Here is a 12,737-nt window from a genome sequence, read left to right as displayed (position 1 = left end):
CCACCAACTGAACTAGTTGTAGACTGACCAGAATGGCTGGTCCTGTGTGATTTTATAGATCTAGAAGTTCTAGAATTTCTGGAACTATGCTTAGAGGTGACAGAGTATTGGGACTCATTCTCTCCTTGTGAATCTGTGTGAGGTTTCATGTCTGTAATTGCCTCTGTCACCATTGCCTGGTATGCAAGATCTGTAGCTTGCTGTGTCTCTCTCTGGGCTAAACTATGCTTTGTACCTTTTCTGCTTATGAACTGGCAACATTCTTCTGACTTTTACTGGTGCTGCTTATAGACTGGCTGTAATTGCTCTATATAAAGGCTATCATCGTTGCCTTTTTTTTTTTTTTTTTAATCTCCTGCCCTACTTTGAGCCAGAGTCTTTCTAGAAGGAGGTTCCTGTGTACTTCTGCTTCATAATTTTCTCTGGCCTTTTCTGTAAGCTTGTGTGTTCTTTTGAACCTTTCAAAATCTACTTGCTTTTGCTACATTTACAGTGCCATCTGTTGAAGGCTTCAATGTTCAAGGAGGACTAATTTTAGCTCTTCATTGGGCAGGAGTCGGTGAAATGTCCAGTTCCAATGGTCTCTATTGATGCTCATTGTTGACAGGGACTGATGCATCCAATACAGCTCTTGGACCCATAAAGACTGATCCTTCAAATACCAATGGATCAGACTTAGACTCAAAAATATTTTCATGCAGCTTTTCTCAACCCTGAAGATCTCTTGGACACCTTTAACACAAATCATAGCTATAGTATTCACGATCAGGCCCCAGGTACTGCAAGCATCACTTACAAGTATCTGTTATAATATGGTCTTGCACACTGGGTGTGCTTCTTAAAAAGCCACTAGGAATTTTTTCTGAGACATGTAACAAAAATGACTCAATTTTGAAAATGTACCATAGTGGGACACTCAAGCCTTCAATGGAGGCCTATACTTGTGAATACAGAAAAAGGAAATAAAACATAAAACCAGTAACGCATTCAACCAGCTCTGTAGAAGGATGAGACCAAGGTGGTCCCATCCAACAGTGGCAGGTTCTAAATGAGGCATGTGCAAGGTAAGATCACAAAAGCTTCCCAATCAATGCAGCTGGAGAAGCATTCCTGTGTCAGAATCTGTCAATGGCATCTACTATATTGTTTAGGCTTGCTATCCTGTTTGTCCTCAAAGAAAAGTTCTCGATTGGTTATGTTATAGATGCAGTACTAGTGTACCATAGCTGGGTTTCTGGCATCCAGCAGTTTTTATTTAATGATATGAAAATGTTGCAAAATACATACATGTCTTCCTATGATACTATATTTCTTACCTTGTGTTCAAATGCGGCTCCATAATACCCATCATTTAGCCCAAAAATGATTTCATTTTGATTTCGTGCATGCATCTGCAAGAAGGTAGAAAATAAAAACTCATCGCCACAAAGAAACAGCTCACTATATGGCATCATGCTACTTGTAAAAATCCTCCACTATTTACTTAGGAACAAAACACAGAGGCTAGATAATACACAAAGTCCAAAGACCACCACTTCACAGACATAATAAAAATTGACATTTTTGAATGTAAGACCCAACGTGGGCACATTTCACCCTCAGGCTACGTCAGTAGTAAAACACATCACATGTAGTTTAATTCTGTGATGTCTTTAATCCAATGGAGCATGAGGGTGAAACGTGACTACTATTCACTTACACAAGGGATAATCACATAAGCACGCATATATATAGACAGGCCTAAGTAGATCTTACAGAGAACATTATACCGTGAAGTTCAAAAAGGATTACAGACAAAGAGCTAGAACATATATGTAAGAATTTACAACTCATCCAGAAATATTTTCATCCAAAAGAACTAAACAATAAGAATAAAAATCTCTGAAAAACAAGGATCTGAAAAAAGCAATATGTGGTAAACTACAGGTTGTGTGTGTTAGATATGACGTTCACAAAACAAAATAGTTTTCACAGCTCTTTTAAAAATGTCATAATTAGTCAGGGAAATCTTCACTGGCAATATTTTCCAAGATTTAGCCACTTGATAAGGAAATGAAGAAAAAAAATCTTACAAAATTAATACCTTAGGATCAGGAAAAACCAATCTTGTAGGATTGCATGCTGAATATTTTTTAGAACATGGCATACAGGTTAGTCTATACATATAGGGATGCTTTTACTAAGGTGCACTAACGGATTTAACATCATTAGTGTGTGTTATGTGCATGCAGCCCATAGGTATACAATGGGCTGCACGGCATCTAGGGAGCACTAATCGTTACTGCATGCTAAATCTGTTAGCACACCTTAGTAAAAAGGGCCCCATAATGTGGTGCTGTTCACTGAACAATCTTAAATATCAAGCAGGAAAGCTTATACAAGATTCTGGCTTCTATAGGAAGCCAATGCATTCGTATAAAGCGGGGTTACCTTATCATGTTTACTAAGAATGTAAGTGGAAGATCTTTTGGAATAAGCAAAACCTGAGAATTTTGAGAGACCAAGAGACCAAAAACTGAACACACTGCTTTAGCATGACTAAGACCAACATCTTTTTTACATATACATGAGCAAGATTAACAAGATAAAACATTGTTTATGTTTACTGTTATAGCTTGATTATACCACCTTTCAAATAAAAATCAAAGAGGTTTACAACAAACTTAATAAAAAATTTCAAAAGATAAGAAAAGGAACTACAACTTAGTATAGGACAGTAGAGAAGAGTATAAATGAAAGGGAATATTTAGAGGGTTCAATAAAATTATTGCTGCCATGGCAGGGGACACTGCTGAACCATCCATCGGATCACACCACTATCCGCCCGAGGCAGAACGAAGGGAACAGGTTGATGTATATGGGGTAATAAAAGACAGGTAGGAGGGACTGCCAGAGTGTAGAACTTTGTAATTGAATGTCAAAACCCTGTGCTATGGGATAGGGGGCCAGTGGTATTGCACAAAAAGAGGAAACAAATCACCAGGAGTGAAGGCTGACCACAGACGAAAACAACCCAGGAGATGGAGCTTAAAAAACACTTTATTGATTGCTACTCAAAGGACCAAACATTGTAGAGAGTGATGTAGCTGTGAAGTGACTCAAATACAGGCTGAGAACAATCCAGTGGCTTGGTACCACTGAGGAATTCTGAAGTGGAGTCGAGCCGAGTGGAAAACATGAAAAAAAGATCTACAGAAGCTAGAAGAATGGTCTACGGTTTGGCAATTAAAATTCAATGCGAAGAAATGCAAAGTGATGCACCTAGGAAGTAGAAACCCACGAGAGACGTATGTGTTAGGCGGTGAGAGTCTGATATGTACTGAGGAGGAGAGGGATCTTGGGGAGAGGGATCTTGGGGTGATAGTATCCGAGGATCTGAAGGCGACGAAACAGTGTGACAAGGCGGTGGCCATAGCGAGAAGGTTGCTAGGCTGTATAGAGAGAGGTGTGACCAGCAGAAGAAAGGAAGTGTTGATGCCCCTGTACAAGTCGTTGGTGAGGCCCCATCTGGAGTATTGTGTTCAGTTTTGGAGGCCGTACCTTGCTAAGGATGTAAAAAAAAATTGAAGCGGTGCAAAGAAAAGCTACTAGAATGGTATGGGATTTGCGTTCCAAGACATATGAGGAGAGACTTGCTGACCTGAACATGCATACCCTAGAGGAAAGGAGGAAAAGGGGTGATATGATACAGACGTTCAAATATTTGAAAGGTATTAATCCGCAAACAAATCTTTTCCGGAGATGGGAAGGCAGTAGAACGAGAGGACATGAAATAAGATTGAAGGGGGGCAGACTCAAAAAAGATGTCAGGAAGTATTTTTCACACAGAGATGCTTGGAATGCCCTCCCGCGGGAGGTGGTGGAGATGAAAACGGTAACGGAATTCAAACATGCATGGGATATACATAAAGGAATCCTGTGCAGAAGGAATGGATCCTCAGAAGCTTAGCCAAAATTGGGTGGCGGAGCCAGTGGGGGGAAGAAGGGTTGGTCGTTGGGAGGCGAAGATAGTGGTGGGCAGACTTATAGGGTCTGTGCCAGAGCCGGTGGTGGGAGGCGGGGCTGGTGGTTGGGAAGAGGGGGTAGTGCTGGGCAGACTTATACAGTCTGTGCCCTGAAAAAGACAGGTACAAATCAAGGTGAGGTATACACATGAGTTCATCTTGTTGGGCAGACTGGATGGACCGTGCAGGTCTTTTTCTGCCGTCATCTACTATGTTACATGGACTGTTGATGCCATGTGACTGAGTAGGCGGAGTGTTGCAGCGATAACCATCAGGCATTTTGTGAAGACTCAAAGAGCCAAAGCCAATCTGAATGGTAAGATCTTGTACTAATAATGCAGAGTCTCACAGAGGAAGTGCAGGAACTTTCTGTGGACAGGTAGAATCTCTCCTTGATCTAGAGAGCAATGCCAGTTGTTGAGTTGGTTTCATGGCATTGCAAAAGATTTGAGCAGAAATTTGTTTATATGTCACAGGTCGAGAATTAGTTGCACTCCCTGCCCCCCTCCAACCGTCTTTTTTGGTATGAGAAAATATCTGGAGTAAAACCCTCAACCCCTCTCCAGTGGAGGAACTGGGGCAGATATCCATCTCAAAGTATTATCATTTGGAGTGAGTTGAAACGAGACTTTCTTGGTGGATGGTCAGAAGGTCTTTTTCCCCTCCAATGCAAAGTGTAACCATGCTGTATGATACATACCACCCAACGGTCAAAGGGTATGAGTGGCCACCTCCGCAAAAGAGGAGAAGTCTATCTCCTACTGGTAGATTGTGTGGCACGGACAACTGGATGGTGGCCATGCTCTCTAGGAAGGACTCAAAAACTAGGTGGCTGTTTAGATTGAGAAGGAGTTTGTGATTTCTGTCCTTACTGCTGCCTTGGACATGAGAGTTGGAACGTAGTCCTTTAAGGTGGAGGAAGAGTGGGAGAATAACGATGTTTAGATGTGTAGTAATTAAAGTGTTAAAAACTTCCTGTAAAACTTCTAGAAGAGGCGACAGAAGTCTGTGGCCTGGAGTATGCTTTTAATTAGATTGGCCACGTCCTCGACTTTGTCATCAAATAAGTAATATCCACAACAAGGGACATTTACTAGTAATTCTTGGATAGCAGATTCAAGGTTAAAGACTGAGTCAAGAAAGACACTGCATTGCTGCTCCTAAGGCTGAAATGTGTGAAGAGACATCAAAGGCATCCAAGGCTTGCCTTGCCAGATATTTACGGCAATCTAGAAGTTCCCTGTGAAGTTTGAAGAACTCATCAGCCTTGTCAGGAGCACGAAAGTCTACAAAGAAGACTTTAGCAACTTTAAACAAACTGTGGAATAAAGTTGATATGTAATATATGATTGGTTAGCACTGAGACCTGAAATGTTTTTCTGCCAAATGAGTCTAATGTTCTAGCTTCTCTGACTGGAGAAGCAGAAGCATGAGATATCGCACTGCAAGTATGTTTCAAAGCAGATTCCACAACTAAGGAATGATGGGGTAACAGTTTTCTGAAACCCAGTAAATTTCTGAATCTTATATGTATCAATTTTCTTTGGAACAACTTGAACTCTTAGTGGAGTCTCCCAGTTTTTGATTAGAATATTCTTTATTATATGAAGTAGAACAGTGATTCCTTCTCTAGGAGGAAAGTCTTTATCCAGAACCTCAAAGAGTTCTCCAGAACCTCAAAGAGTTCTTAACTAGGTTCCTCCTCTATCCCAAATTTGAAATGTATGGCTTAGGCCATTTCTCAGAGAAAGCCAGCAAAGGATATATTTTCTGGAGGAGACCCAAGTCTCTTAGGTGGTGGAGAAGGATCAGATCAAATGCCATAGGAGCTTTCAGCTGAGAGGTCCTGTGGGTCCTGATCTATCTCCCAGGAGAGGTCTGAGTCTGACTCTTCAAAGTACTGTTCTTGGGAAGTACATGAAGAGTGTGTCGGCTCTATGTCAAGGCAGAGGAGTCTCTGAGGCTGGTGAAAGCTCCTCTGCTGATGTTGACGCATACATTGGTTGGGTTCGTGGTGCAGGCAGACAACACTGTATGCCTCGGTACTCCAGATCCAATCACTGAACATGCCAGTTAAGGGTGTCTGTGTCTGAAATGGTCCTATTGCATCGAGTACACTTCCTAAAGCAACTCTGCACCCTCACTGACCTGGAGGGAAAAACAGCCGACACAGTAGTCACACACCTGAAAATGGTTGATGATTCCCACGCAAAGAAGGGCACAGAGGCCCCAAAGGCCAAAAAATGAAAAATATTAAAAATGAATTGAACAAAATTAATAAAGAAAAGAATATGAAGAAAAAATATCCTGAAAAAGGAAACACACCAAAAGTCAAAAGTTTGGCACGCTGAAGAGATTCAACTGAAAATAATAAGAAATGGCATAAGGAATGGCAAGTCAAATGCAAAGCGCTGATAAGGAAGGCAAAGAGAGACTTTGCGGGGGAAAAAAAAAAAAAAAAAAAAAAAAGATTGCGTTGGAGACAAAAACATACAGTAAAAAGTTTTTTTAGCTATATTAAAAGAAAGAAGCCAGGAAAAGAATCAGTTGAACCACTAGATGACCGAGGGGTAAAGGGGCACTCAGGGAAGACAAAGCCATAGCAGAGAGATTAAGTGAATTCTTTGCTTCGGTCTTCACCGAGGAAAATTTGGGAGAGATACCGGTGCCAGAATTGGTATTCAAAGCTGAAGAGTCAGAGAAACTGAATGAAATCTCTATAAACCTGGAAGATGTAATGGTAATGGCACAATTTGACAAAGTAAAGAGTAGCAAAATGCCTGGACCAGAGTACCGATAGACTTGAAAAAAGAACTTGAAGAACTATTGTTAGTAATATGTTTAAAATCAAGCACGGTACCCGAAGATTGTAGGGTGGCCAATGTGATGTCAATTTTTTAAAAGGTTTCAGAGGTGATCCAGGAGATTATAGTCCAGAGCCAGACGTCAGTGCCGGGCAAAATGGTAAAGACTAAAGACTATTATAAAGAACAAAATTACAGAGCATATTCAAAAACATGGATTAATGAGACAAAGCCAATGTGGATTTAGTGAAGGGAAATCTTGCTTCACCAATCTATTACATTTCTTTGAAGGGGTGAACAAACATGTGGATAAAGGTGAGCCGGTCGTTTCAAAATGCATTTGATGAAGTACCTCACGAACGACTACAGAGGAAACTGGAGAGTCATGGGATAGGAGGTAGTGCCCTATTGTGAATTTAAAACTGGTTAAAAAATAGAAAACAGAGAGTAGGGTTAAATGGTCAGTATTCTCAATGGATAAGGGTAAATAGTGGGGTTCTCAGGGGTCTGTGCTGGGACTGCTGCTTTTTAACATATTTATTAATGATCTAGAGATAGGAGTAACTAGTGAGGTAATTAAACTTTCTGGCACAAAGTTATTCAAAGTTGTTAAATCGCAAGAGGATTGTGAAAAATTACAAGAGGACCTTATCAGACTGGGCATACAAATGGCAGATGACGTTTAATGTAAGCAAGCGCAAAGTGTTGAATGTGGGAAAGAGGAACCCGAACTATAGCTATGTAATGCAAGATTCCACATTAGAAGTCACCGACCAGTAAAAGGGATCTAGGTGTCATCGCTTTGAAACCCTCTGCTTAGTGTGGGGTGGCAGCTAAGAAAGGTATTATAAGGAAAGGAATGGAAATCAAAAATGAGGATGTTATAATGCCTTTGTGTCGTTCCACGGTGCAAACGCACCTCGAATACTGTGTGCAAATCTGGGTCACCACATCTTTAAAAAGATAGCAGAATTAGAAAAGGTACAGAGAAGGGCAATGAAAATGATAACAGGGAAGAGACGACTTCCATATGAGGAAAGGCTAAAGCAGCTAGGGCTCTTCAGTTTAGAGAAAGGATGGCTGATGGGGAGATATGATAGAGATCTATTAAATAATAAGTGGAGTGAAATGGGTAGAATGGATCGCTTGCATACTCTTTCCAAAAATACTAGGACTAGGAGGCATGCAATGAAGCTACAAAGGAGAAATTAGGTCCTACCTGTTAATTTGCTTTCCTTTAGTCCCTCCAGACTGGCAGGTTGTGCATGCCTTCCAGCAGGTGGAGACTGACTGATTCTTGTGAAGATTGCGTGTTGTCCAGTATGGTCAAAGTCATGCTGTGTTGCTGGGTGAAGAGGTTTACGTGGGGTCGTTGGGGTAGGCCTTTTTGAAGAGGTTGGTTTTTAGTGATTTCCTGAAGTTCAGGTGGTCGTGGATTGTTTTCAGGGCTTTTGGGAGGCCATTCCATAGTTGTGCGCTTATGTAGGAGAAGCCGGATGCGTAAGTTGTTTTGTATTTCAGTCCTTTGAATTTGGGTAGTGTAGGTTTAAGTAGGATCTTGACAGTCTGACTTTGTTTCTTATTGATAGATCAATAAAGTCTATCATGTATCCTGGGCCAATGCCGTAAATGATTTTGTGGACTAAGGTGCAGATTTTGAACATAATCCGTTCTTTGATTGGGAGCCAATGCAACTTTTCATAAAGAGGTTTGGCGCTTTCGAAGCGTGTTTTGCTGAATATCAGCCTGGCTGCTGTATTTTGGGTGGTCTGGAGTTTTTTTTTTTAACGAGTTGTTCTTTGCAACCCGCGTAGATTCCGTTGCAGTAATCTGCATGACTTAGAACCATTGATTGTATCAGGTATCGAAAGGTTGCTCTTGGGAAGAAAGGTTTTATCGTTTGAGCTTCCACATTGAATATAACATTTTCATTGTTACAGAGTTTATTTGACTCTCGAGAGTAAGGTTGCGGTCGAGTGTGATGCCGAGTATTTTCAAGCTGTCTGAGGTGGGGAGGGCTTGTCCTGGGGTATTTATGGTTGTGGGTTTATACTTGTTATGTTGAGAAGAGAGGATGAGGCAATGTGTTTTTTCAGTGTTCAGTTTCAGTTGGAATGAGTTTGCCCAGGAGTCCATGATGTTCAGGCCATCGTTGATTTTATTGGTTATTTCTGTCAGATCATGTCTGAAGGGGATGTAGATTGTGACATCATCTGTGTAAATGAATGGGTTGAGGCCTCGATTGGATAAGGACTGTGCCAGTGGAATCATCATCATGTTGAAGAGTATTGGTGATAATGGTGATCCCTGGGGTACTCCGCAGACTGCTTTCCATGGTGGTGGTATGTTTGAATTTGATTTTACTTGATAAGTTCTGGTGGTTAGGAAACCTTTGATCCAGTTAAGTACATTTCCTTCAATCCCGAAGTGGCCTAGTATGCTTTTGTATGCTGCTTTCCCTCTGTTTTGTGACTAGTAGTCTTAGTAGCATGTTGTGGTTTACCATGTCAAATGCACTCGACATGTCGAACTGAAGGAGGAGTATACTTTTACCTATGAGTATTTCCTGCTTGAATTTGGCCAGGAGGGTAACCAGGACAGTTTCAGTGCTATGGTGGGATCAGAATCCTGTAAATGACAGGACTGTACAGGTCTTTATCTGACAACAGATAAAGACCTGTTCGGTCCATCCAGTCTGCCCAACAAGCATCCACCACAGGAGGCTTGAGTCAGTTCTTATCCTGCTCTGGCATTGGATAAAGCCGAACCATAGAACGAGACAAGCAGAAGGGAGCATCCAGAACATCCCACTGCACCTGGACAATATTCCCGATGTACTGATGCAAAGTAAAGATTTGCTTGACTTACAGACTCCTTTAACCAAGGGATCCACCTTGTGCTGCACAGAAACCTCCTGTACTACTTCAAAATTTAATGTGGAAGTTACTAGCACAATAAGCTCCTGCAGATCCTCCTTTTGGAAGGCCCTCGCCACAGAAGGGTTCTCACCTGGCGATAAATCTAGTTGGGAAGGAAAGAGCTCTTCCTCAGCCCCAAACCCCCCCGGCCTCCATATCCAAGTCCTCCAGGTCTCCCCCCAAAGGACTCTACATCCATATCCAAGGGTAATTCTTGATCCTCCCAGGACACCCTGGGCCGTTTGGCAGCCAAGGAGGCCGCCTTGGGGGTCTCTGGTGGCACAAGGGAGAGAATTGTTTCAGCACAAAAGCCTTATACATAGCTAAAACAAACTCTGGAAGGAATCCACCCTCAGGGATCCCTCCCTGCAGCACTGCAGGCTCACCAGTAACATCAAAGGCTGCAGAGAGCCGCGATGTGGGCTGCAGATAGAATCACATGCTCCAAAATGGCGGAAGATCCCGCCAAATCCGGGCCCATCTTGTCAACTGTTACTTAAGAACCAGCCACTACAGCGGAAGCCACCAAAGACCGAGCACTCGCATCAGCTGATAAAGACTGAATCGCGACCTCCGATGCTGTACAAAGTTTACAAATACCGGCAAGCTGTAAGACTGCAACGATAACACACGGAGCAGCGACACAGTTTTTGTGCCATAATGCCTGCAGACAAGAGCCCAGAACTGAGGGGAACAGCCTGAAAGAATTAACAGGGCGAAGCAATGTTGGTCTGATTTGAGGATTATTTTTATTTGTTTGGGTTTTTTTATATTTAAATCTTTTTATTAATAGTAACAGAGCTGATACAGAGTATGCAATGAAAAGAGACCATTTTTACATTATCCATGTCATAACTCCAGTCACTATACAAATTTCCCCCCCCCCCATGTTATCCCCCCTCCTCCCACCCACCCCTTCCCCCCCCTAATTAAATTCCAACAAATGTTATTGATGATGTAACAAAGAATGCCTCCCCCCAGTTCAATATACAATGGATCAAAAACCTTTAACCAATCAGACTAAGCAAAAGCTGACATTTACCACATTGATATACTTTTGACGTGCATGAACAGTCCCTCCCTCCTCCCCCACCCAATCAATAGCTCGAAAAGCACACAAATTATGCTCTATAACCTAATCTCCTGACCTTATACACTATTAGACCGCATATCCCCATCACAAAAAACTGGTAGAGGGCCCGTATGAGAAATATAGAACAAATGGGAGGGATTTGTCTTATCACCTCCCATTCTTCTTTGAGCCCCATTCCCAAGCCACAAAGCCCCCTACAAAAAAATTTTTTAGAAACCATTTAGTACTAAGCTTCGTGCTCTTGGAGATAGGGACTGAACATACGGCCCCCAGACCTCCAAAAAACGTGTTCTTTTCTTTTGCGAGGGTCCCACCGCCCGGCGTTCATGCAGCAGCAAGTCATGAAATCTGTTTCTCCAATGCCAAAAATCTGGTGGGTCCACAGTCAGCCACCCATTCAGGATCACCTTCTTCCCTATCAGGCAGGCCTTACGAATCAATTGCCGTTGGCCCCCCCGCTGTAAAACAAAGAGTTCATATTTGTCGAATAAAATCCCCAGAGGAGTGCAGCTTATTCTAGATTTTACCAAGCCTTCCAAATACTTTATAATCAATTGCCAATATCTTTGTGTACCCGGGCACTCCCACAGGCAGTGATACAGTGTACCTTCCCGCTGTTGACACTTAGAGCATAATGGATCTGGTACCCCTCCCATCTTGAACACCTGTGGTTTAGTCATGTATGCTCTGTATAGGATACGAAATTGGCATTCCCTCAGATTTGCATGTACCGAGATCCCTGGTATACGGGACACCAGCTTTATATAATCCAAATTCAAACTAGGTCTCTGCATGTCTCGAGCCCAACGGGCTGTGATTACTGCTGTATCTCTCTGGGGTCTCAACTCCCATAGTCGCTTATGCAAACTTGAGATCGAGATCCGTGACCCCGGGATTTCTTTAAAAAAATTCCCTTACCTTCCTCCCATGCCCACTATTCAACTGTTCCGCATTTAGGGTTCTGACATAGTGGGCTAATTGCTGATGCGCAAACTCATGGCTAACATCTATGCCGACCCCCAACGCCCCCAGATTCATCAGTCCCCCTCTAGTCCCCAATACATGTTCTAATCTTGTTATACCCATAGATGCCCACCTTCTAAATACCTTATTCTCGGTACCAGGTGTGAACGCAGGATTACCTTGCAGTGGCAACATATCAGATGTATCCGCTGCCAATCCCCAGTACCCATTCAAATCCTTCCAAACCGCCCTCATAGGACCTAATAGTAAACTATCCTTAAATTTATGGGGCACCGAGCTCTGTGGGCCATGCAGTAGGTAATGTATGTGAAATGGTGCAAAAAAAGCCTGTTCCAACTCCCTTGGGGTGAAATCCTGCTTATCCAACAACCAGTCTCTCAGGTGTCGTAGCAGACATGCTTGATTGTATTTTTTAATATCTGGGATCCCCATACCTCCCACCCTCCAAGATCCCATTAATAGTTCCAATGGTAATTTGGGCTTTTTTCCCCCCCAGATAAACTGTCGTAGATGTTTGTGAAATTGCCTAAGATCCTTGTTGCTCAAACGTAATGGTAAAACTTGCAAAACATACAGCCACCTGGGGAATTCCGCCATGCGAAACAGCTGAATTCTTCCATGTAACGAGAGCGGTAAGACTGCCCATCTTTGCAACCTATGCCTCATGTTGTCCAGCAACCTAGTAAGATTAAGACCATAGAAGGCCGTAGTTTTCATGGCAACCTGCACCCCTAAGTATGTCAAACTTTCGTTAGCCCACTTTAATGGGAACCCCTCTCCCCACTCCCCCCGCACTTTATCCGATGTTGTTAGTGCCAAGGATTTTGAGAAGTTGACCTGAAATCCAACAAAGTCCCCATACTCCCTGAACAATTCCAACAAGTTGTCTAGAGATTTCCTGGGGTCTGTGATATGTACCAGAATATCGTCCGCG

At 42.5% G+C, this 12,737-nt stretch overlaps 1 protein-coding gene across 1 annotated transcript in view; it reads right to left on the bottom strand.

Moving 5' to 3' along the window:
• The window catches only part of UVRAG (UV radiation resistance associated), a 205,852-nt gene that overhangs the window by 140,929 nt on the left and 52,186 nt on the right, over positions 1-12,737 (bottom strand). Inside the window, exon 5 of the mRNA XM_030200046.1 lies at positions 1,317-1,391. Within this exon, the coding sequence (XP_030055906.1) occupies positions 1,317-1,391 (75 nt within the window). The remainder of the gene's footprint in view (positions 1-1,316; positions 1,392-12,737) is intronic.

Source organism: Microcaecilia unicolor, chromosome 4, assembly GCF_901765095.1.
Source record: "Microcaecilia unicolor chromosome 4, aMicUni1.1, whole genome shotgun sequence".
In the NCBI taxonomy this organism is placed as follows: domain Eukaryota; kingdom Metazoa; phylum Chordata; class Amphibia; order Gymnophiona; family Siphonopidae; genus Microcaecilia; species Microcaecilia unicolor.
Note: the sequence above shows the minus strand (reverse complement) of the source record. Positions and strands in the feature narration are given on the sequence as shown.